A 25,997-nucleotide genomic window follows, 5' to 3' on the forward strand; every position below is an offset into this window, starting at 1 on the left:
ACTGGGCTCGAAGGAGAGATTGCACCCCTGTCTGCAGCGACCGCTGTTTGTCCAGCGGAAGCTTCACTATCGCTGAGAGAGTATGAAACTCCATGCCGAGATATGTCAGTGATTGGGCCGGTGTCAATTTTGACTTTGGGAAATTGATGATCCACCCGAATCTCTGGAGAGTCTCCAGAGCAATGTTCAGGCTGTGTTGGCATGCCGCCCGAGAGGGGGCCTTGACAAGGAGATCGTCTAAGTAAGGGATCACCGAGTGTCCCTGAGAGTGTAGGACTGCTACCACTGTTGCCATGACCTTGGTGAAGACCCGTGGGGCTGTCGCCAGGCCGAAAGGCAGTGCCACGAACTGAAGGTGTTCGTCCCCGATGGCGAAACGCAGGAAGCGCTGATGCTCTGGTGCAATCGGCACGTGGAGATAAGCATCCCTGATGTCGATTGATGCTAGGAAGTCTCCTTGGGACATTGAGGCGATGACGGAGCGGAGAGATTCCATCCGGAACCGCCTGGTTTTCACGTGTCTGTTGAGCAGTTTTAGGTCCAGAACGGGACGGAAGGATCCGTCCTTTTTTGGCACCACAAACAAGTTGGAGTAAAAACCGTGGCCCAATTGCTGAAGGGGAACAGGGATCACCACTCCCTCTGCCTTCAGAGTGCTCACTGCCTGAAGAAGAGCATCGGCTCGCTCGGGGGGTGGAGATGTTCTGAAGAAACGAGTCGGAGGACGAGAGCAGAACTCTATCCTGTAACCGTGGGACAGAATGTCTCTCACCCATCGGTCTTGGACATGCGGCAACCAGGCGTCGCAAAAGCGGGAGAGCCTGCCACCGACCGAGGATGCGGTTTGGGGAGGCCGAAAGTCATGAGGAGGCCGCTTTGGTAGCGGTTCCTCCGGCGGTCTTTTTAGGACGTGACTTAGACCGCCATGAATCAGAGTTCCTCTGACCCTTCTGTGGCCTGTTGGACGAGGAGAATTGAGACCTGGCTGAGGGCCGAAAGGACCGAAACCTCGATTGTACCTTCCGTTGTGGAGGTCTGTTTGGTTTGGACTGGGGTAAGGACGAGTCCTTTCCCTTGGATTGTTTAATGATTTCATCCAATCGCTCGCCAGAAAATGGCAACCCGGTTAAGAACTTTTTGGAAGCAGAGTCTGCCTTCCATTCACGTAGCCACATGGCCCTGCGGACTGCCACCGAATTAGCGGATGCTACCGCCGTACGGCTCGCAGAGTCCAGGACAGCATTCATGGCGTAGGACGCAAACGCCGACGCCTGAGAGGTTAAGGACACAACCTGCGGAGTAGAGGCACGTGTGACTGCATTAATCTCAGACTGACAAGCTGAGATAGCTTGGAGTGCCCATGCGGCTGCGAATGCCGGAGCAAAGGACGCGCCAATAGCTTCATAGATGGATTTCATCAAGAGCTCTATCTGCCTGTCAGTGGCATCCTTGAGTGATGCACCATCTGCCACTGCAACTATGGATCTAGCCGCCAATCTAGAGACTGAAGGATCCACCTTGGGACACTGAGCCCAACCCTTGACTACGTCAGGGGGGAAGGGATAACGTGTGTCATTAAGGCGCTTAGTAAAGCGCTTATCTGGAAAGGCTCGGTGTTTCTGGACTGTATCTCTGAAGTCGGAGTGATCCAGAAACCCACTCCGTGTACGTTTGGGAAACCTAAAATGGAATTTCTCCTGAGAAGCTGACTCCTCAATCGGAGGAGCTAGAAGAGAAAGATTCAACACCTGATTGATGGACGCTATAAGGTCGTTTACTATGGCGTCCCCTTCAGGTGTATCAAGGTTGAGAGTGGTGTCAGGATCAGAGCCCTGATCTGCCACCTCCGCTTCATCCTCCAGAGAGTCCTCATGCTGAGACCCTGAACAGTGTGATGAAGTCGAGGGAAGCTCCCAGCGAGCCCGCTTAGTCGGTCTGGGACTGCGGTCCCTGTCGGAGTCCTCACCGTGGGACCTATGCGTCGTCCCAGGAGCACTTTGCTGCTCCAACCGAGAGGGGCCTGGGGTCAATGATTCAACTGTGCCCGGGGCCTGTGTTACCGGTCTGGACTGCAAAGCTTCTAGTATCTTAGCAGACCATTTATCCATAGACTCAGACAGTTTGTCAGCGAATACTGCGAACTCTGTCCCTGTCACCTGGACAGTGGGAGCCGGTGGTTCCACCTGGGCCGGGGGTCCCACCAATGGCTGAGACTCCGGCTGAGTGAGTGTCACAGGGGCCGAACATTGCACACAATGAGGGTAGGTGGAACCTGCAGGTAGCATAGCCGCACATGAGGTACAGGTTGCAAAGTAAGCCTGTGCCTTGGCACCCTTGCTTTTTGCGGACGACATGCTGTTGTCTCCCCTTAGAGCAATCAGTGAGGGTATATAGCCAAAAGCAAATAGTGCGGCCGTACAAAGTAAATGTATACAAAATAAGCATATAAGTATACACTTCGGCACCCAGGGGGGCCAACACCTAGTAACAGGTGCGGCTTACCGACCGCCCGCAGCGGTTGTGTGACCACCAGATTCCATGCCCGGGCCTCCCAGAGCGGTGGAGCTCCTTCGCACAAAGCATAAAAACTGAGGAGCCCGTGATGCACGGGGGGGTGTATAGGCAGAGGGGAGGGGTTTACACTTTTAAGTGTAATACTTTGTGTGGCCTCCGGAGGCAGAAGCTATACACCCAATTGTCTGGGTCTCCCAATGGAGCGACAAAGAAAAGGATTTTTCTTAAGAAATTTCTTGACAGTGAAGGATTAGCGCACCTGCGTTAAAAAAACGCACTAATAACGTACCGAAAAACGCATGCGTTTTGGTGCGTTTTTTAATGCTTTAACAGCAATAAATAATATAGATAATAGATAGGTAGATAGATGGATAGACAGACAGATAGATAATGGATAGATAGAAAGATGGATAGATGAATAAAAATGTAAAAAAACAAACGACTGGGGTCCCCCATATCTTTTGTAGCCAGCTGGGGTAAAGCAGACGGCTGCAGCCTGCAGACCACAGCTGGCAGCTTCACCATGGCTGGTAATCCAAAACAGGGCACCCAACGCTGTTATTTTACATTAAATAAATAATTTAAAACAAAAAACGTGGGGGTCCCCCCCAAATTGGATCACCAGCCAAGGCAAAGCGGACAGCTGTGGTCTGGTATTCTCAGACTAGGGAGGTCCACCGTTATTGGACACTCCCCAGCCTAAAAATAGCAGGCCACAGCCACCCCAGAAGTGGCACATCCATTAGACGTGCCAATCCTGGGACTTTGCCCCAACTCATCCCGTTGCCCTGTTGCAGTGACAAACGGGGTAATAAATGGGGTTGATACCAGATGTGTAATGTCACCTAGCATCAAGCCCTGGGGTTAGTGATTTCACGCGTCTATCAGATACCTGACATCACCAACCCAGTCACTAAGAAATAAAAAATAGTCAACAAAAAAAGTTTTATTTGAAAAAACACTCCCCAAAACATTCCCTCTTTCACCATTTTATTGAAAAGAACAATCAAATTCGGGTCCGGTTTAATCCAATAAGGGGGTCCCATGACGATCCATACCATAGTCACTGTCCCAGTCAATGAAGAACACAATGTTCCCCATTGGCTGGGAGAGTAGTGCCGTGACCTGAGCCAACATCAATAGGTCAGCCCAGGTTACAGCGGGGGATGACTAGCGCTGCTGTCAGGAGATGAGATGAAATCATTACCTGCTGTGACGATCTCCTGCACTCCTGACGTTAGTGCTGTCACTGACTTCCATTGGCCGCCGCGTTCTCAGCGATACGCGGGAGCCCATGACGTCACCGCCAGTGACAGTCTCGGGCCGCCCGCGAGACTTGACATGAGAACGCGGCGGGAATGGAAGGCAGTGACAGCGCTGAAGTCAGGAGTGCAGGAGATCGTCACAGCAGGTAATGATTTCATCTCACCTCCTGACAGCAGCGCTCGTCATCCCCGCGGCTGCCCGCACTGCAGTGTGAGAAGCTGCTGATACTGCAGTGCGGGCAGCCGCGGGGCTGGCAGGGAGCGGGACACAGACTGCACGGGCACCCGACGGAAGCACATGGAAGTGCTTCCGTGCGGCGTCCAGGGATTGAGTGTGATCCATTTACTCTCTGCTCCGCTTCCTCTTCCTGTCATAATGACATCACTTCCCTGCAAAACGCAGGGCAGTGATGAACATTATGTCACGAAAAACGTGAAATAACGCGGGAATAACGCAGGAAAACGCAATGAAACATACAGAATTTGCTACCTGCGTTATTCCCTGCGTGATTTCATGATTACATTACAGTCAATGGAATGAATAACGCAGTTAGCTGCAGAAAAGAAGTGACATGCTCATTCTTTTTCTTAAGAAAATTCTTTCAGTAGATTTTCATAAGAAAAAAAACGCAGTGTGCGCACACTAATTTTTTTTGCCATGGGTTTTGCTGGGGAATGTCTGCAGAAAGGTTACAAGAATTTCTCAAGAAATTTCTGCAGCAAAAACGCACAAAAAACGCGGGTAAAAAACGCAGTGTGTGCCCAGGGTCTTATACAAGCTGTAACACTGATTGCTTTACAATGTATCCAAATGTCATATCTTCAGCGTTGTCCCAAGAAAGGAAAATATTTTACAAAAATGTGAGAGGTGTACTCACTTTTGTGATATTCTGTTGTGTGAATGAGGGTAAACACACGGCTCATATTCTTACCATAATCTGTAATTTGGGATAGCTGGATAGGAGCATCCAATAGAACCTGCGCTTGTGACGGGCCATGGTGATTCCTAGAGTACATAGAAGCAATGCAATGCTGTTATAAGAAAATCCATGCAGCACGTCACATCAGCTCTATATCTAGGACATACTCCAGCAAATGTACACAGGACAGCACTTGTACTGACAATGACCCATTGCAGTCAATAGGCCGAATCATAAGTGTAAACGGACTTGTATGATTATCTGAGTACCTGGCTTTCCAATGTGTGGACCTCTCCATGGCAGGTGACCACAATAATCATTGGCTAAATAGAATTTTCGGAAATGTCATTTACCCAGCGGTGTTCCAGTAAGCTATGGGTCACACGACTGTATTACAGTCATCATCCATGGCACCATGAGCTGAACTTACGGTACTATAGGCATCAAAGAAGGGAATTTTGTTTACTTACCGTAAATTCCTTTTCTTCTAGCTCCAATTGGGAGACCCAGACAATTGGGTGTATAGGCTATGCCTCCGGAGGCCGCACAAAGTATTACACTAAAAGTGTAAAGCCCCTCCCCTTCTGCCTATACACCCCCCATGCTCCCACGGGCTCCTCAGTTTTGGTGCAAAAGCAAGAAGGAGGAAAAGAATTATAAACTGGTTTAAAGTAAAATCAATCCGAAGGAATATCGGAGAACTGAAACCATTCAACATGAACAACATGTGTACACACAAAAAAACAGGGGCGGGTGCTGGGTCTCCCAATTGGAGCTAGAAGAAAAGGAATTTACGGTAAGTAAACAAAATTCCCTTCTTCTTTGTCGCTCCATTGGGAGACCCAGACAATTGGGACGTCCAAAAGCAGTCCCTAGGTGGGTAAAATAATACCTCGTGATAGAGCCGTAAAACGGCCCCTTCCTACAGGTGGGCAACCGCCGCCTGAAGGACTCGTCTACCTAGGCTGGCATCCGCCGAAGCATAGGTATGCACCTGATAGTGTTTCGTGAAAGTGTGCAGGCTCGACCAGGTAGCCGCCTGACACACCTGCTGAGCCGTAGCCTGGTGCCTCAAAGCCCAGGACGCACCCACGGCTCTGGTAGAATGGGCCTTCAGCCCTGAGGGAACCGGAAGCCCAGCAGAACGGTAAGCTTCGAGAATTGGTTCCTTGATCCACCGAGCCAGGGTTGATTTGGAAGCCTGTGACCCTTTACGCTGGCCAGCGACAAGGACAAAGAGTGCATCCGAGCGGCGCAGGGGCGCCGTCCGAGAAATGTAGAGCCTGAGTGCTCTCACCAGATCTAACAAGTGCAAATCCTTTTCACATTGGTGAACCGGATGAGGACAAAAAGAAGGTAAGGAGATATCCTGATTGAGATGAAAGGGGGATACCACCTTAGGGAGAAATTCCGGAACCGGACGCAGAACCACCTTGTCCTGGTGAAACACCAGGAAAGGGGCTTTGCATGACAGCGCTGCTAGCTCAGACACTCTCCGAAGTGAAGTGACTGCTACTAGAAAAACCACTTTCTGCGAAAGGCGTGAGAGAGAAATATCTCTCATTGGCTCGAATGGTGGTTTCTGAAGAACCATCAGCACCCTGTTCAGATCCCAGGGTTCTAACGGCCGCTTGTAAGGAGGAACGATGTGACAAACCCCCTGCAGGAACGTGCGTACCTGTGGAAGTCTGGCTAGGCGCTTCTGGAAAAACACAGAGAGCGCTGAGACTTGTCCCTTAAGGGAGCCGAGCGACAAACCCTTTTCCAGTCCAGATTGAAGGAAGGACAGAAAAGTGGGCAAGGCAAAAGGCCGGGGAGAAAAACCCTGAGCAGAGCACCACGACAGGAAAATTTTCCACGTCCTGTGGTAGATCTTGGCGGACGTTGGTTTCCTAGCCTGTCTCATAGTGGCAATGACGTCTTGAGATAACCCTGAAGACGCTAGGATCCAGGACTCAATGGCCACACAGTCAGGTTGAGGGCCGCAGAATTCAGATGGAAAAACGGCCCTTGAGATAGCAAGTCTGGTCGGTCTGGTAGTGCCCACGGTTGGCCCACCGTGAGATGCCACAGATCCGGGTACCACGACCGCCTCGGCCAGTCTGGAGCGACGAGGATGACGCGGCGGCAGTCGGCCCTGATCTTGCGTAACACTCTGGGCAACAGTGCCAACGGAGGAAACACATAAGGGAGCTGAAACTGCGACCAATCCTGAACTAAGGCGTCTGCCGCCAGAGCTCTGGGATCTTGAGACCGTGCCATGAACGTCGGTACCTTGTTGTTGTGCCGGGACGCCATGAGGTCGACGTCCGGCACCCCCCAGCGGCAACAGATCTCCTGAAACACGTCCGGGTGAAGGGACCATTCCCTTGCGACTGAGATAATCTGCTTCCCAGTTTTCCACGCCTGGGATGTGAACTGCAGAGATGGTGGAGGCCGTGGCTTCCACCCACATCAAAATCCGCCGGACTTCCTGGAAGGCTTGCCGACTGCGTGTGCCGCCTTGGTGGTTGATGTATGCCACCGCTGTGGAATTGTCCGACTGAATTCGGATCTGCTTGCCTTCCAGCTACTGCTGGAACGCTTTCAGGGCAAGATACACTGCCCGTATTTCCAGAACATTGATCTGAAGCGAGGACTCTTGCTGGGTCCACGTACCCTGAGCCCTGTGGTGGAGAAAAAACGCTCCCCACCCTGACAGACTCGCGTCCGTCGTGACCACCTCCCAGGATGGGGGTAGGAAGGATTTCCCCTTCGATAATGAAGTGGGAAGAAGCCACCACCGAAGGGAAGCTTTGGTCGCCTGAGAGAGGGAGACGTTCCTGTCGAGGGACGTCGGCTTCCTGTCCCATTTGCGTAGGATGTCCCATTGAAGAGGACGCAGGTGAAACTGCGCGAAAGGGACTGCCTCCATTGCTGCCACCATCTTCCCCAGGAAGTGCATGAGGCGCCTCAAGGGGTGTGCCTGACCTTGAAGGAGAGATTGCACCCCTTTCTGTAGTGACCGCTGCTTGATCAGCAGAAGCTTCACTATCGCTGAGAGGGTATGAAACTCCATGCCAAGGTATGTCAGCGATTGGGCCGGTGTCAGATTTGACTTTGGAAAATTGATGATCCACCCGAAACTCTGGAGAGTCTCCAGGGTAGCGTCGAGGCTGTGTTGGCATGCCTCTTGAGAGGGTGCCTTGATCAACAGATCGTCCAAGTACGGGATCACCGAGTGACCCTGAGAGTGGAGGACCGCTACTACAGTAGCCATAACCTTGGTGAAAACCCGTGAGGCTGTTGCCAAGCCGAACGGCAGTGCCACGAACTGCAGGTGTTCGTTTTCTATGGCGAAGCGCAAGAAGCGCTGGTGCTCTGGAGCAATCGGTACGTGGAGATAAGCATCTTTGATATCGATCGATGCAAGGAAATCTCCTTGGGACATTGATGCGATGACGGAGCGGAGGGATTCCATCCGGAACCGCCTGGTCTTTACGTGTTTGTTGAGAAGTTTCAGGTCCAGGACAGGACGGAAAGACCCGTCCTTCTTTGGGACCACAAACAAGTTGGAGTAAAAACCGTGGCCCTGTTGCTGAAGAGGAACAGGGACCACCACTCCTTCTGCCTTCAGAGTGCCCAGCGCCTGCAGAAGAGCCTCGGCTCGCTCGGGAGGCGGGGATGACCTGAAGAATCGAGTCGGGGGACGAGAGGTGAACTCTATTTTGTAACCGTGAGACAGAATGTCTCTCACCCAACTGTCTTTTACCCGTGGCAGACAGGTGTCGCAAAAGCGGGAGAGCCTGCCACCGACCGAGGATGCGGAGTGAGAAGGCCGAAAGTCATGAGGAGGCCGCTTTGGTAGCGGCACCTCCGGTGGTCTTTTTAGGACGTGACTTAGACCGCCATGAATCAGAGTTCCTTTGATCTTTCTGAGGCCTTTTGGACGAGGAGAATTGGGACCTGCCCGCGCCCCGAAAGGACCGAAACCTCGACTGCCCCCTCCTCTGTTGGGGTATGTTCGGTTTGGGCTGGGGTAAGGATGTATCCTTTCCCTTGGATTGTTTGATGATTTCATCCAAACGCTCGCCAAACAATCGGTCGCCAGAAATTGGCAAACTGGTTAAGCGCTTTTTGGAAGCAGAATCTGCCTTCCATTCCCGTAGCCACAAGGCCCTGCGTAGTACCACCGAATTGGCGGCTGCAACCGCCGTACGGCTCGCAGAGTCCAGGACAGCATTAATAGCGTAAGACGCAAATGCCGACGTCTGAGTGGTTATGGACGCCACCTGTGGCGCGGACGTGCGTGTGGCTGCGTCAATTTGCGCTTGACCTGCTGAGATAGCTTGTAGCGCCCATACGGCTGCGAATGCTGGGGCAAAAGAAGCGCCGATAGCTTCATAGATGGATTTCAACCAGAGCTCCATCTGCCTGTCAGTGGCATCTTTGAGTGACGCCCCATCTTCCACTGCCAGTATGGATCTAGCTGCCAGTCTGGAGATTGGAGGATCCACTTTGGGACACTGAGCCCAACTTTTGACCACGTCAGGGGGAAAGGGATAACGTGTATCCTTAAGGCGCTTAGAAAAAACGCTTATCTGGACAAGCATGGTGATTCTGGACTGCCTCTCTGAAATCAGAGTGGTCCAGAAACATACTCGGTGTACGCTTGGGAAACCTGAAACGGAATTTCTCCTGCTGAGAAGCCGACTCCTCCGCCGGAGGAGCTGAGGGAGAAATATCCAGCATTAGATTGATGGACGCAATAAGATCATTCACTATGGCATCCCCGTCAGGAGTATCAAGATTGAGAGCGGCCTCAGGATCAGAATCCTGATCAACTGTCTCCGCTTCATCAACCAGAGATTCCCCCCTCTGAGACCCTGCACAATATGATGATGTCGAGGGAAATTCTAAGCGAGCTCGCTTAGTCGGCCTGGGGCTGGGGTCTGTGTCAGAACCCTCAGCCTGGGACCCATGAGATACCCCGGGAGGACATTGTTGGTCCAACTGAGGTGGGCCAGGGAACAAAGATTCAACAGAGTCCCTGTGCTGAGATACTGGCCTGGACTGCAAGGCTTCTAGTACCTTAGCCATAGTCTCAGAGAGTTTTGCAAACTCCGTCCCCGTCACCTGGACAGTGTCAGCAGGTGGCTCCCCCTGGGCCCCTCTTAGCAGAGGCCCTGGCTGAGCAAGTGCCACAGGGGCCGAACAGTGCACACAATGAGGGTCAGTGGAACCTGCCGGTAGCGGGGTCGTACATGCGGCACAGGCAGCATAAAAAGCCTGTGTTTTGGCACCCCTGCCTTTCGTGGGCGCCATGCTATCTTCCCTGAGCAACACAATAGGGTATATAGCCAGAAATCAACTGTGCACCATACAGTGTAAAATATATAAACCATAAACATATAATGTTACACTACTGCACAATGGGGCTAGCACCACAGGTGCTGCTTACCACCCGCTTAAAGCGGTTGTGAGGCCACCAGAGTCCCTGCCTGGCTCTCCCAGACTTTGTCCCCCTCTGCAGCGTCCGAGGAGCTGACAGGAATGGCTGCCGACGTCCTGAGGAGATGAGCAGAGGAGGGAGCCGTGGGCGTGACCCAGAAAGTGCGGGAACTGGTGCCCGCACTGTGCACAGTGAGAGGGGTGGAGTATGCAAAGCATGCTCCAGCCCTCAGTGCTGCTCGTTCTGTGCAGCGTCCCGCCCTTCCCCTGCCTGTCAGGGCTGGGGGTGGGAAGAAAGGAAACTAGGCCGCAAAAAGCCGGGGACTCTAGTAATAAACGCGGCCGCCGTAAAAGCGCGGCCGGCGTGGAAGTCCCCGGCGCACTACAAGTCCCAGCCGCGCCGCGGTGTTTCCATGGCAGCGGCGGTCAGTGCGGCAGTCCCTATACATAAACACACTCAGCAACGCTGAGTGTGTAATGGCACATATTAACCCGGTCAGCGCCGCGGTCCCCGGTGCACTAGCACACCCAGCAAAGCTGGAGTGTTGCTGTGCGCTGTCCCCACAGGGATACAGAGTACCTCCAAGTAGCAGGGCCATGTCCCTGAACGATACCCGGCTCCTATCCAGCAGGCTCCACAGGAGTTGTGGATGAAGCACGGTCTCAGTGCCTGGAGACCGATAGGATCCCACTTCACCCAGAGCCCTGAGGGGGATGGGGAAGGAAAACAGCATGTGGGCTCCAGCCTCCGTACCCGCAATGGATACCTCAACCTTAACCACACCGCCGACAAGAGTGGGGTGAGAAGGGAGCATGCTGGGGGCCCTATATGGGCCCACTTTTCTTCCATCCGATATAGTCAGCAGCTGCTGCTGACTAGTCTGTGGAGCTGTGCGTGCATGTCTGCCTCCTTCGCACAAAGCAAAAAACTGAGGAACCCGTGGGAGCACGGGGGGTGTATAGGCAGAAGGGGAGGGTCTTTACACTTTTAGTGTAATACTTTGTGCGGCCTCCGGAGGCATAGCCTATACACCCAATTGTCTGGGTCTCCCAATGGAGCGACAAAGAAATTACAGAGTGTTTGGGTCATAGATACCTGTAGAAGGGCCTGTGGCTGTATTACTAGAAAATATGCTGAAAATACAGTTTTGTGAATTTGCGGTTTTCCCCCCAAAAACTACATGCAACATTTTAGGTGTTTTTTATTATGGCAGTAAAAACGCCTGTGTCAGAATTTTCGCTGTGTTTTTGTCGCTTTTTCAGGTGTGGATTACATGTGTGCTTTGTCTGCAGTACGACCTTAATCAAACTTCATTGTATTCACCAAAAAAGCTTCAAAATAACATTGCGAGAATAACACTTTTTACAGCGTTATTTCACTTTCTCATTGCATTACATGGGAAAAAAATGCTGCAAAAACACGGACAGAATTGAACGTTTGGACAAAAATAAATATAAGAAAGTCAAGCGTGTGCAGGAGATCCCTGAAATCACATAGCGTTTGCGGTTACTGTAAAAAGCAGATTTTACTTTGCATAAAAAAAAACAATAAAAAAAAAAAAAAACCACTTCATGTGCTCACATAGTACAGGGCCAAATTTGGGCCTTGGGAATCCTCAACACTACAGTATGTGTCACCTCAAAGACCCCACTCCTATAAAACAAAAGGGTGGTCTTTGCTGGATCTGCACTAACTAAATGGCTCCTCCCCTATGATCAGCGAGAAGAAGGGGGGAAATGCTTTGCATTTAATGTCATTGAGAAGCCTGGACACAGCGACAATTAACAAAAAAAAAAAAAAACTAACAGGGCTCATGTGTTAGCTGCCAGTTATTCTGTCTTCATTAAAATGGTATTGGAGCCTGTGCATGCGCGTACCACGATCTCCGGCGCCATTTTATTGAAGACACTGCGATGAAAACTATGAGCGGCATTGGTGAGTGCACTTTTTTTTTTTTTTTACACATCTGCGCATGCGCCCCTGCGGCTCGTAGTATTTACTGCAGTGTCTTCAATATAATGGCGCTGGAGATCGCAGTACGTGCATGCGCAGGCTCTGATGCCATTTTAATGAAGACAAGACAGTGGTAATGAGCACACGCCTCCAACAACAGTAATGGAGGTACGATATTCAAATATAGGAAAGGGGGCAAGCCAGGAGGACGCTGGAGGAGGAATAAATGCCGAGGACCCGACCCACAAAGGCCTACCAGTGTTGCACACGTCAAAGTGCAGGGCATTTCTGTAACTTTGACTAAAGATATTTCATCAACCAAAGATCATCTTTCTGCATCGGGTATGCCTGGATTCAGCCTGTGTGGTTCTGCCTTTACATCATATATCAAAATCCTGGGGGTTAGTCCTCTTTAAAAGCCGGTATAAGGACGGCTGGCAGGATATACTCACATACGCATGGACCTGTACATCCTCTGACAGATGGCGCGGATGTCGTCGTCACCTTTGGCTTCTCCGGACACATCCTGCAGTAGCTCTCCCACCGCCTCAAACAGGTCATTCTCGGATTCAAAGTCAGACTGCCCGCTGTCCAGGACATCTAGTGGGATCAAGAGACGGGGCACATTACAACAGTTATCAAAGGCAGCATTCACTGCACTCAGTACACACATAGGGGGGGGGGATGCTAATATTTCAGCTCACAGGAATTCAGAAGTGTACACTGGATGTGATTCACTGCAGTGGGCTGGAGGGCTCTGTGAGACCACCCAAAATAGATCATGGATATTTATTAAGGAAGGCCTCATTCAGACGTCTGGATTTCACGCAGTGGTCTTCATAGACAGAACATGTGCTCATTATAATCTATAGCGATGTACAGATGTCTGTGTTCTTTGAAGACAGTCAGCAAAAAAAAAAAAAAAAGCAACACTTGAATGGCATCCATTTGCTGTTTATCAAGCGTTGTAATGAGTAGGAGAAGCATTGCAATTTATTTATTTTTTGCCATACAAAAAAAAAAAAAAAAAAAATCACTTATGGTAAAGAAGGGCACACTGATCAAACAAAAATTTGATCCAAATACTGACGAAAAACAGAGGTTGGAATGCGGCCATAAGATGATGGAGAAAGCCCCGGATTATAGAGCTGCTGGCACTTGGTAGATGTCCCCATAGGGGCCCAAGAGCGTGTGCTTGTGGCCTCCCACAGACAGACTATGTTAGTAAAGGATAGACCAGACTCACATCCCACACTTTGAGTCTCCATTGCAGGCTCATCACACTTTTCTTGGTGAAATGACGTTGCCATGTGGGTTTTAAAATCCTATAAAATGGATGTAATCTCATATATTCCACGTTTGTGTCCCCTTTACTGTATGCCACTTTCACGGACAGGTTGATCTATTCAATCAGCTTATTTCCATATTGCTTTAAAAAGGTGACCATACTTTATAAGTGGTCAGAAAAAGGTCAGTCGCAATAGTATGGCATCAATAATTCCCCTTTATTGTCTTATTGAAAGTGGGGGGGGGACCCTTAGGCCCTGTGTGCACACTGCATTTTTTGCTGCGGATTTGCTGTGGTTGTGGGTGCAGAATTGGCGTGGTTTGTGTTCATAAGCTTCATGCAGTCCTTCCCCAGCAAAGTCTATGACAAATCCAAAATGCTGTGCGCACACTGCTTCTTTTTTCCTTACAGGTTTTGCTGCAGATTTTCTGCAGCAAAAAGAAACAGCAGTCACTTTTTTTCTGCGTTTTTCCCTGCATTTGCCATTGACAACGTTAAAAAAGCCACAGGGATAAAAACACAGCAAAAATGTGGTAAAAACGCATGCATTTTTGGTGCATTTTTTCTGCACGGAGGTGCATTTTTCGCTGGAGAAACAAATCTACAGTGTGCGCACATAGCCTTAAAGTGTAACCAATGTTTTCATTTCATAAATCAATAGTACCCATGACAATAAGCAACTTTGTAAGGCTATGTGCCCACGGGAACAGTGTCCTGCAGTTATATCCGCAGGACATTCCGCAGGAGCTCCCAGGAAACCGCAGCACAACTTTTGTCTGTTTCCATGCTGCGGAATTGCTGCGGTCATTCTGCATTGAGGATACAGTACCATGGCTTCGGCACTGCATCCTCAATGCAGAACAAGTGCTGCAGTGATCGGGAGTTCATACTCACCTCCATCACGCAGAACCTCGCTTTCCGGCGGCCGGCTCACTCTGTCAGCGTCTGCAGGAGAAGGTGGGCGGGCCTGAACTAGCTCCGGCTGTCACATGACCGGAGCTCGTGCAGGCCCCGCCCACCTCTTCCTTCCTGTACCTGGATTCACCGCGCTCCTGTACACTGGACAGAGAAAGTGACTCCGGTGAGGCAGGTAAGTATATGGGACCCTGCGGAGAAATCCGCAGGAATAATTGACATGCTGCTGATTTTTCCGCAGGGAAATCCGCATTATTTCCGCTGCGGAAAAATCCGCAGCGTGGGCACAGCAGTTCCCAAATGCCATAAAAATGGCTGGGGAGTAGCTGTGCTGCAGATTTTTGAAAAATCTGCGGAATTTCCGCGGCAAATTCGGCGCATTTTCCGCAGCGTGGGCACATAGCCTAATATTTCTTATCAGACACATCTGCTTCTTTCTCTACCAGAACTGACAAGTCATTATCAATATAGGCGCACTACAATACCTTTGATCTGCCCAGCTCAAAGTGCGCCTGCGCAGGACCTCAATGCCGGCTAGTGTGGATGACATAGGACACATCATGCCCCCAGGCTTCAGAAGAAGGAGGACAAAGGTGGCCGAAAGAGGAGGCACCGGTCCCGAAGCCAGTCTGCACTGCAACGCCCCTTAAGTATTATAAAGTGATTTTTACGTTCTGGGCTCTTATATACAGTATTCTGGAATGATATATATAAGAGCCCACTGGTGGTGGCCGCAGCTTATAGGCCCCAAATCTGGTGACAGGTTACCTTTAACATCAGCATGTTCTGCATGCTAGATGACCTGCAAGAGCACCTGACCACACCACCAGACACAGGGGTCATCGTCTTGCTGGACAAGGGACCAGTGGGTCTCAGTGATGTTCACTGATTAAAAAGTTGATTCACACAGAGCAGAAATGATGGTCACCAACAATGTTAAAGACGTCAATGAGAGCACTAGGCATCAGCCACTATTGTCATCAGATGAGCGTTTGGTGGTGGTGGTGTTACAGTGTGGGCAGGTGTCTAGTCTATACAGAACTGCGCTACACTTTGTGAATGGTACAATGACAAGCCCCTGCTACTTGACTAACATTAATTCAGCCACTGTGCCTCTGCTTGAACAACACAGGCCTAATTTCATCTTCAGGCATGACAATGCTCCAGCTCATTGAGGTCACATCATTAGGGAACTGCTGCTAGAGACTGACATACCTCAAATGTAGTGGACCGCACTTTTTCCAGACCTAAATCCCATAGAAAACCTACGGGATCAGCTGAGTTGCTGTGCAGAGGCCGTAACTCTGTACTCCAGAACCTCAATGACCTGAGGGACGCCCTTCAAGAAGAGAGGGATGCCTCAGCAGACAATAACTCCACTTGTGAACAGCAGAGGACGTGGGTGTCAAGCTGTAATTGATGCTCAAGGCCACATGACAAGTTATTGAGACATTAGCATTTCGGAGGGGGGGGGGTATACCCACCACTGTTGGCTTTTGTTTTAAGAAATTGTTAGAGGTGAGGAAATCCCCATTGTATGCTTCTACTTATATGCCCTACTTTCATCATAAAATATCACTGTAGTGTGAACTTTTTACATTTTCCATAACTTTTACCAGAAAGCCATATTTCCCTAAATTTGTGTGAGTAGTGTATACTACAGAGTTGCTTATTTTCAAGTGTACTATTCATGCATGGAATAAAAACATAAAATGACGGTTACGCTTTAAATAAAACCTTCAACACTAAATGACAGACACCATGGCAGACGTCTAGTGGGCCCAATATAGTTAACAGGGTTAGTAAGTTGTACATTATATGATGGATCACCTGATAAAAAAAGTCAAATGTGAACAGGTACTGGCCACAGTGCCAGTGTTACTATACTATTTACCAATGCAGCAGCACAGAGTGCTTCACAATGTGTGAATAGGGGCTTCACTACTGGTATATAGCTTAATAGTTATAAAGGAGGTAGTAAGAGCACAGGTTGGCCAATATGGGGCAGTAACTGCGTATAAATGTGGCTGAGCACTCCTTCCATCCATCGAAGATGGGTGTATTTCATGGTCCATATACAGACTATAATGCCTGGAATGACCGTGGGTTTCCTGACCCAAACTTACAGCCTCATATGTGTTTATGAGTCCTGCAGTCATTCCGGTAAATATATGGACCATCTGACCCCCAGCTAAGGCCCCGTCACACATCAGTGTATCTGGTACATGTGGCACTTTATTCACACATACCCATGATAGCCTATAGTGATCTTTACATGTCTGTGAACCACACGGAGACATTTTCGTTATTTCTGACAGAACAGATAATAAGGGCAAATACCAGTCTATGGGTCCGTGTAACCACGTACAGCACATGGATGGTATCTGTTTGCCATCCGTGTGCTGTACGTGTTTAACATTGAAAGTATAGGAAAAGCTTTGTCATTCCATTTCCTATATCCCTACAGGATGATACGTTATTAAAAACGGACATGTGGATGGGTGATTAGAAATAAAAATGGATGGTCAATGCAGACTGCCACACGTACGTGCTTTAATACAGACATACGGAGGTGTGAAGGGGCCAAAGGCTAATTTTAGAGCAAGATTCAATATGTCCTTTAAATGTTGACCCTAGCCTAGGAGAGGAAAGTTTGAGTGTAGGCTCCCATCTCCCATGGGCTGCCGCTCCCATCTCCCATGGGCTGCCGCTCCCATCTCCCATGGGCTGCCGCTCCCATCTCCCATGGGCTGCCGCTCCCATCTCCCATGGGCTGCCGCTCCCATCTCCCATGGGCTGCCGCTCCCATCTCCCATGGGCTGCCGCTCCCATCTCCCATGGGCTGCCGCTCCCATCTCCAATGGGCTGCCGCTCCCATCTCCAATGGGCTGCCGCTCCCATCTCCAATGGGCTGCCGCTCCCATCTCCAATGGGCTGCCGCTCCCATCTCCAATGGGCTGCCGCTCCCATCTCCAATGGGCTGCCGCTCCCATCTCCAATGGGCTGCCGCTCCCATCTCCAATGGGCTGCCGCTCCCATCTCCAATGGGCTGCCGCTCCCATCTACAATGAGCTGCCGCTCCCATCTACAATGAGCTGCCGCTCCCATCTACAATGAGCTGCCGCTCCCATCTACAATGAGCTGCCGCTCCCATCTACAATGAGCTGCCGCTCCCATCTACAATGAGCTGCCGCTCCCATCTACAATGAGCTGCCGCTCCCGTCTACAATGAGCTGCCGCTCCCGTCTACAATGAGCTGCCGCTCCCGTCTACAATGAGCTGCCGCTCCCATCTACAATGAGCTACGCTATGCCTTGGCAGATGAGCACACACATATTGGGTATAGTCTACAGCAGTAACTCAGTTCTAACATCACCCAATCTGTGTACACACATACCATGGTGTACTCGGTGTGCCGCTGCGCCGGTTTGTGCATATTATGGACCTGGCACAGAGTATTGCGTCCACTAATCAAACATTGTATCCGGTTCATGACGTATCCACCTGTCACAGATGCCAAACAGTGGTACCCATCCCCCACAGGATATAATGGCATCCATTTAACATATGAGAAATAAAATGTTTAAGAACTCATGAAGGAAACTAAAAATGCAATCTACAGCCCCGAACCACGCGTCACGGCAGTCAACACTCTACAAGTGTTTTGTAGATGTTTAGTGCTGAAGTGCACATCTAGTGCTGGCTTTTTGTTTTTCTTCATTGAATTGGTCGGTGGCTGACCTCCACCTTGCTATGCACCCCAATTTGGGATGTATTCCACCTGTCTAGATTTTGGCGGTTGGTGACTGTTCACATTCAGTCATCAGGCCCTGTCCACAGGCTATTAACTTCATGCAGCATTTGCTTGGACCTGTCCCGCCCACAGCCATGACTCAGTCATGGGTACGGGATTGAAATAGACCAGGTGAGTGCTGCTAAGAGCAGTTCTACTATTCATATGTGAGGCCGTATGGCACATTTTATAAAAATATTTTAGTGTAGGACTGCCTCAAATGAGATTTGCCGTGACGTGGCGAGGCAGCTCAAGAAATTGCAATTTTTTGCCAAAAATCTCAAAAATTTTTATAATAAGTACAGTTTGGAATGTTTAGTGCTGAAGTGCACATTTAGTGCTGGCTTTTTGTTTTTCAACACTCTACAAGTGCCTGCGGAAGGAGACAACGTGCGGACATTTATACACAGGCTGAAGGCTGCACTGAGCAAAAGGACGCCATTACAGCTCGGTAAGGCTGCTTTCACACTTCCGTCTTTTTGTATCAGTCACAATCCGTTGTCTTGAGTAAATATGGTAGCCTGCAAAATATTTTGCAGGATTCATTTTTTCCCTATAGACTTGTATTACTGATGGATGGCGACTGATGGCCTTGCGTTGCATCCGCCGTGAGACGGATCAGTTGTGGAGTGACTGACTGTCGGGCGGAAGCAACGCAGAATGTAACTTTTTTCTGTGTGGCAAAAAACTGACAGCAACAGATGCGTCGGCATCCGTTATAATGAAAGTATATGGGCGGCGGAATCCGTCAAATGACTGATTCCGGTGAGGATTGCGTCTTTTTAGCAACCGAGCATGCTCAGATGTGTAACTTCCTTTCTGGTCGGTCAGTCTCTCTCGGGATGGCTTCACATTTTCCATAGCAAATAACCTTTCACAAAGAAAAAATAACAAAAAACGACGGATCTGTTTTTTACTGGATCCGTTGCATCAGTTTTAGGCTGCTTTCACACATCCGGTTTTTGCTGAGCGGCACAATACGGCGCTTTGCAGAAAAAACGCAACCTTTTTTTGCCGCCGGTTGCGTTTTTTCCACGTAGACTTGCATTAGCGCCATATTGTGCTGCATGGCCTTGCGTTGCGTCCGGTTTTTGCCGGATGCGGCATATTTAGTCCATGCGGCGGCCGGATGCAACGTTGCCTGGCACATTTTTTTGTGCGGCGAAAAAACACGTCATGCCGGATCGGGCACAATGCAGCGCAGTTTACAATGCAAGCCTATGGACGCCGGATGCGGTTTTTTGAACTGCACATGCTCAGTAACAAGCAGCATCCGTCAAAAACGGACGGGCCGCATGGAAAAACGTATGCAACGGATCCGGGTTTTTCACCGCATAGGTTTTTGAGCCGGATTGAGCCGCAGTGCAAAAACCAGATGTGTGAAACCAGCCTTACAACAATCTGCAACGCATCCATCCCAGCAGTCACAAAACGGATTGTGACTGATGCAAAAAAAAAAACGGAAGTGTGAAAGTAGCCTAGGACATAGGTCAGGGTCCTCAAAGGTCTCCCCCAGAAGATGACATGTTGCGGACACCCTTGCACCCCTGTCATAGCCCGCATTCATGGCAGACCCAGTCTATGGCTCTCTACCCCTGCAGAGTACAGGCTGCTGTAAGCAGTGGTCCATACTCTGCAGATGGATGTGCAGGACACACAGACCCCACACACTGAGCAGAGGTCATGTGAGGAGGAGGCTAATAATGGCCAGCTGCCCACCGTACATGTGATCTGAGTACAGGAGCCTTTGGCATGATGCCACCTTATGACAGAGTCCAGATCAGTGCCCGGCAGGCGCATGTGTGGCACCTTCGTTCCCAGCCATTGCTGTATGTGACACCAGGCACCTGACGTACAAAGCCTCTACCCGGTGCACTCCACTCTCGAGAGGCCCCGGTATTGCCCACGCCACTTACCGGTCACGTATTGCAAAAGCTCGGCATCCAGCTGTGGAAACTCGCTCCTCAGTATCTCCACGAAGGTCGCCATGTTGGCCGGCAAGCACAGCGCAGGCGTAAAGAGATCATGCGCTCCGGAAGAGCAGAGGATGATGGGAAATGTAGTAGGAGCCCACATGGTGACGTGTGGCTCTGACAGCGGGGTTTATGGTGACAGGGGCCATAGACATTCCTGGCCTGCTCTGAAGCCACAGGGCTGGCTCTAGCCTCATGGCTGCCAGCGATTTGCAGTCATGTCAGTGTTCTCGTCACTGCTCATTGAAGTTATAAGGGAATTATTGTTGTGCGCCCTCTTGGTGACGGACTAATGTGAGGGATGATCTCTGTACAGCGCTGTGGACTATGTTAGAAATGTCAATGAATCAACTATGCCCTGTGCTTGGATTTCTCCAGCAGACCCATAGCCAATGATGAGAGTGGAGGCCGAGCATGCGCACTTCTGCTCCACACACAGGGCTGTAAAGCCGGTCCCCCGCTCCAGAGCCCTGACTGCTGCCAGAGCTCCAGGAATCATTGCGTTATCCGCCGAGTATGGGGTAACCTAATATTTCAGGAGTCACCTTTTTAATACACATAGAACTGGCCATGCACCAGCTCTGAGACATCTGCTATATCTAATCCATGTGCATATTAATAATGCTGTGGCTATATCAAGAATCCGGCGTGGCACCTAGCTCGCCACACAGCAGTGGCATGTATGTATTTATGGTGAGAAGGTTCAGACAGGCCTACTGGGGAGCCGGTGAATTCCCCGGTGGGCCCTGACATGCAGTGTGCAGCTCCTCCAGCCCTAGCACAGCTTTACACTGATCAGGTGAACCTCATCCACAGGAGCAGGCTCCTTTCCCTGCTGAGATGGTACTAGGTATTGGACTTTGACTGACACCTCTGCAATAAGCTTGCCAGTATGCAGCCTGACACTGGCACATTCTATATTTCTACTAGTCAAATACCTCCAGACACACAATATTCAGTTTGGACTTTTCAAAAACAATATGTAGTCGACACAGAGCAGCACTGAGCAATATGTTTAGGGTCGTTATCCTGCTGGAAGGTGACCCTATGCCCCAGTCTCAAGTGTGTTGTAGCCTCTAAGGTTTTCATCCAGGATTGCCCTGTATTTAGCGCCATCAATCTTCCCATCAACTCTGATCAGATTCCCTGTCCCTGCTGTAGAAAAGCATCCTCACAGCATGATGCTGCCACCACTATGTTTGAAGGTGGGGATGGTGTTTTCAGGTTGATGTACAGTGTAAGAACTTTCTGTGCTAAATGCAAAAGTCTGTGTGTGGCGGAAAACTACTTTGGTATTGTCATGAAAAGGGGGGGTAGGAAGTGGAAAAAACAACCCCCCTTTCCACCTCCTGACAGACCGAGCACGTGACTCGCTCTCTAGCGCCCCTCTTATAGTCAGGCCAATTATGGAATTGCCCGACAAAAAGTAAGGAGGCCGCTATTTTACTATGCCGATGATTGAAGGGTTCCCGGTGAGAGTAAGGTATATATTCCCCCGACTCCCACGGGCGGAATATATCTTATCCTACCAGATCTCACTGGTTGCCCCACAGTGATCCTTGGCATAAACTCGCTGCCACCAATCGATTATGATAACTATTATTACGCCGAGCACACAGACGTGGAATTCAAGATCGAGATAATAGAACAGCCCAAGATTAAATTATATATTTTAATCGCCCTAAGGGCACACTAGAAACTACAATATATACAATATGGAATTTACAGAAATATATATATATATATATATAATGTCAGAATACATTTACAGGTAAGTTATGGATCACAAGCAGGTATACAGATGTATCAATTACCTTATTCCCTAGCGGACACAGGGGGGCGCTGTGTGGCCACACGGTTCCTGGATCTTCCCCCACGTGCACCACACGAGACCACCCGAAGAAGAACACCCAAAAAATGTCCGTACTGTGTTTATCAAACTGGCTACAATTCATGTCCCCTCCCCCCTGGTGACCTCACTGGGCTGGCCTACTACCTATCCAGGGAAAGTATGGATTTCAGTTTTTGTTCATAACTCTGCCCCTGAGCCTCTCACACAGAGGATATGAGCCTCATTTTTATGGTTGTGAATTGATCTCCGTTTTGATAGGAAATATGAGGGCTCTCCGGGCTTCCTGTGGCCAGTTATTAATTATTGAGGGCTACGCACATCATACAAGTTTGCCGAAATATGTGTTCCGTGCGTCTGGCCCTCAGGAATATGAAAATGTGATTGTCTTGTCTGTGGGGGCGATGTAGTCCCCAATATCGAAACTCTACTGACAGTTCCGAATCGTCTGGGGGAGACCTTTGAAGTTAGGTTATAAACCTGGAGCTCCCCTCCCACCTCCCGTGTAGGACAATTCACTCCGCAGAGGGTGTGCTGGATCAAGGCCTGGCCTAATTGGATTTTGACACCTTGAGTTTTACATTTGCTGGGTCTCCAAGCACCAGGAAGGGAGGGGGGGGTGACATCATGGAGTAGCAGTCATAACTCTCAACGTCATCTAGCATAATCCTCACAGGTATCATCTGACCAGAGCATCTTCTTTTATATGCTAGCTGTGTCCCATATGTGTTTTTTGTTTGTTTTTTTGCAAATTGCAAACAGGACTTCTTATGGATTGGTTTAAAAATGACTTTATTCTTGCCACTCTTCCATAAAGACCAGTCTTGTAGAACATACAACTATTACTTGTCTTGTGGACTAATTCATCCACCTGAGCTGTGGATCCTATCAGCACTGACTAGCTTCTCTGTCCCTTTTGAAGAAAAGCATCCCTATTGCATGATGCTGTCACTACCATGTTTGACGGTGGGGATTGTGTTTTCAGGGTGATGTGCAGTGTTAGTTTTCCGCCACACACAGCATTTTGCATTTAGTGCAAAATGTTCTAGTTTGGTTTCATCTTACCAGAGAACATTATTCTTCATGCTAGCTGTGTCACCTATATGGCTTGTTGCAAACATGACTTCTTTTGGCTTGCTTTCAAAAATGTCTTTATTCTTGCCACTCTTCTATATGGGCCAGATTTGTGGAGTATATGACCAATAGTTGTCCTGTAGACAGACTTTCCCACCTGAGCGGTGGATCTCTTGTAGCTCCTCCACAGTGACCATGGGCCATGTGAAGATCAGAGGCTGTGGGAAGTATTAATCGCCTAGGCAGGTTAATGCAATTATTTTTATTTCTTCCATCCACGGTCTTAGGGTATGTGCGCACGTTGCTTTTTACCTGCTTTTTTGCTGCTTTTTCTTCTGCGCTGTTTAATGCCAAAATGGATGTGTTCTTCTATTCAAGCAAAGTCTATGGGAATTTGGGTTTCTTGTTCACACTATGTTGTTCAAAATGCTGCCTTTTTGAGGCAGAACTTTGGTCAAAAACTCAGCTTTTCAAAGAAGCAACATGTCAATTGTTTTTGCCATTTGGGTTTTGCACTGCAAAGCTGAGTTTTTGACCAAAGTTCGGCCACAAAAAGGCAGCATTTTGAACAACATAGTGTGAACAAGAAACCCAAATTCCCATAGACTTTGCTTGAATAGAAGAACACATCCATTTTGGCATTAAACAGCGCAGAAGAAAAAGCAGCAAAAAAGCAGGTAAAAAGCAGGTAAAAAGCAACGTGCGCACATACCCTTACAGCAGCTACGAGTAGATGGTCAAAATGAGATGTCCTTAGTCCACGAGATCCCAAACCGGAACCAGTAGTTCCATGCCCCATGCCAGGTGATACCCACTGTCTCTCAATTTTTGGTTGGCCCACAGCTTTTATATCTCCCGCAGTTAAGAGGGCTTTATGTGCTGCAATCTCGCTAGCAAGATCGCAAGCGATTGTACCCGCCCCTGTCGGTTGTGCGACACGGGCAAATCACTGCCCGTCGCGCACAGCCTCACCCCCATCACACGGACTTACCTGTCCGGCGACATCGCTCTGGCCGGCGAACCGCCTCCTTTCTAAGGGGGCAGTTCTTTCGGCGTCACAGCGACGTCACACGGCAGCCGTCCAATAGAAGCGGAGGGGCGGAGATGAGTGGGACGTAAACATCCCGCCCACCTCTTCCTTCCGCATTGCCGGTGGAAGCAGGTAAGGAGATGTTCCTCGCTCCTGCGATGTCACACATAGCGATGTGTGCTGCCGCAGGAACGAGGAACAACATCGCTAATGAGAGGTAAATGATTTTCTGTTTTAGGATGACCTCTCTGCGGCAAACGATTTTTGCCGCTTTTGCGATTGTTTTAGGTCGCACATAACTGTTACATGCTACGATATCGTTAATGAAGCCGGATGTGCGTCACAAACAACGTGACCCCGACGATAATTCATTAACGATATCGTAGTGTGTAAAGCCCGCTTTAGAGTCTGCAGTCACAGCCTATGCTCCTCCAGATGACAGAGACTGTAGGACATATCCAGCTTCAGCAAGCAACAACTCCTCATCCCCTTCGTCAATGTTTTAAGTAACCCAAGCCGCCCCTCAAGATCAAGCCTGGCCCCCTAGAAACGCCCCTCCCCCAAAGCTAACTGTGCATTGGTGGATGCATTTTCCTGAGGCTGAGCCCCTTACCTAGAGCTGCATGTGATACCACCTGTGGTGATTGCGCCACTGGGTCTACAATCCCCATCCACATAATGGGACTAGTGGCTGGGAGAACAATAGCTTATTTGAGGGCCTTTAGACACTAATAAGAGTAATGGAATGATTGCTTTAGTTTAATTACCAATCTCATGCCTGGCCTTCTGTGTACCTTGAACTGACAAGGTACACAGAAGGCCGCTCTATGTCCATAGGTCCAAGTCTTTACTTTGCGGCCAGCTTCTTAGTGGCTTCTTGACTGCTTCTCAAATTGTCCTTGCTTGGGATTGTCAGTTTAGGTGGACGGCCATGTCTTGGTAGGTTTACAGATATGTCGTACTTCTTCTATTTTTGGATGATGGATTGACAGTGCTCTGTGAGATGTTTTTGGGCTATTTTTTTTAATAACCTAATGTTACTTTACTCTTCTATTCAACTTTATCCCGGACCTGTCTGGTGTGTTCCTTAATTTTCTGACACCTTCACAGAACAGCTGTAGTTCTAGTGAGAATATATTATAGTTGGCCTTAGTTTACTAATTTTGTGACTTCTGGAGGTAATTGGTCCCTCAAAATTTTATTTAGATGTAGCAGTCTACAGGGGCTGAATAAAACCTTAAGTTTCCAATTTTCCGATTTATATTTTTTAAATATTTTAATAAACCATGTATCATTTCCTCTAAGGTACATTCCCATGATCAGTGTTACTCCTGTTTTGGGGACAGTGTATTTTTGCTGCGTCCAAAATGCTGCGTTTTACAGTACAAGCAAAGTGGATTGGATTAATAGAAATCTTCTACCCACTGTGCTTCTCTTTTTCGCTACGTAAACTGACCTTTACATATTTTTCCAAACTGCAGCCTGTCAATTTCTCTAGAGGAGAATACTCCGTTTTCTGTGCAGATTTTCCCCAATGACTTACATTAGATGTGGAAAATCCGCTGGAAGTTTCAAAAGCAAAATCATTTTATTTAAAGGTTTAAATACCAGAGACAAAAAATGCAGAGTCAAAACGAGATAAAAATGTACATAAAAACGCAAGTGAGAAGATGCGAAGCTGCTGCAGAAATTCTGCAGTGTCAAAAACTTCTGATCATTGGAATGTACAGTTGAAATCAGCACTTTACATATACTATCTAAAAAGACACATCTGCATGTTTTTCTCACTATCTGACATGAAATCAGAAGAAACCTTTCCCATTTTAGGTCAGTTAGGAACCAAAATTATTTATATTTGCCAAATGCCAGAATAATGAGAGAGAGAATGTTTTAAGGCATTTTTATTACTTTCTGCAAAGTCAAAAGTTTACATACACGGAGTACTATACCTTTAAACAATATGGATCAGCCCATATGATGATGTCATGTCTT

At 48.9% G+C, this 25,997-nt stretch overlaps 1 protein-coding gene across 1 annotated transcript in view; it reads right to left on the reverse strand.

Moving 5' to 3' along the window:
* ABCF3 (ATP binding cassette subfamily F member 3) overlaps nt 1-20,170 on the reverse strand; it is an 87,995-nt gene extending 67,825 nt beyond the window's left edge. Inside the window, exons 1-3 of the mRNA XM_075340364.1 lie at nt 19,996-20,170; nt 12,536-12,683; nt 4,712-4,785 (exon numbers count right to left, since the gene is read on the reverse strand). Coding sequence (XP_075196479.1) covers nt 4,712-4,785; nt 12,536-12,683; nt 19,996-20,155 — 382 coding nt within the window. The 5' untranslated portion in view covers nt 20,156-20,170. The remainder of the gene's footprint in view (nt 1-4,711; nt 4,786-12,535; nt 12,684-19,995) is intronic.
* Between the last annotated feature and the right edge of the window lie 5,827 nt (nt 20,171-25,997).

The sequence above is a fragment of the Anomaloglossus baeobatrachus genome, chromosome 3 (assembly GCF_048569485.1).
Source record: "Anomaloglossus baeobatrachus isolate aAnoBae1 chromosome 3, aAnoBae1.hap1, whole genome shotgun sequence".
NCBI classification, from domain to species: domain Eukaryota; kingdom Metazoa; phylum Chordata; class Amphibia; order Anura; family Aromobatidae; genus Anomaloglossus; species Anomaloglossus baeobatrachus.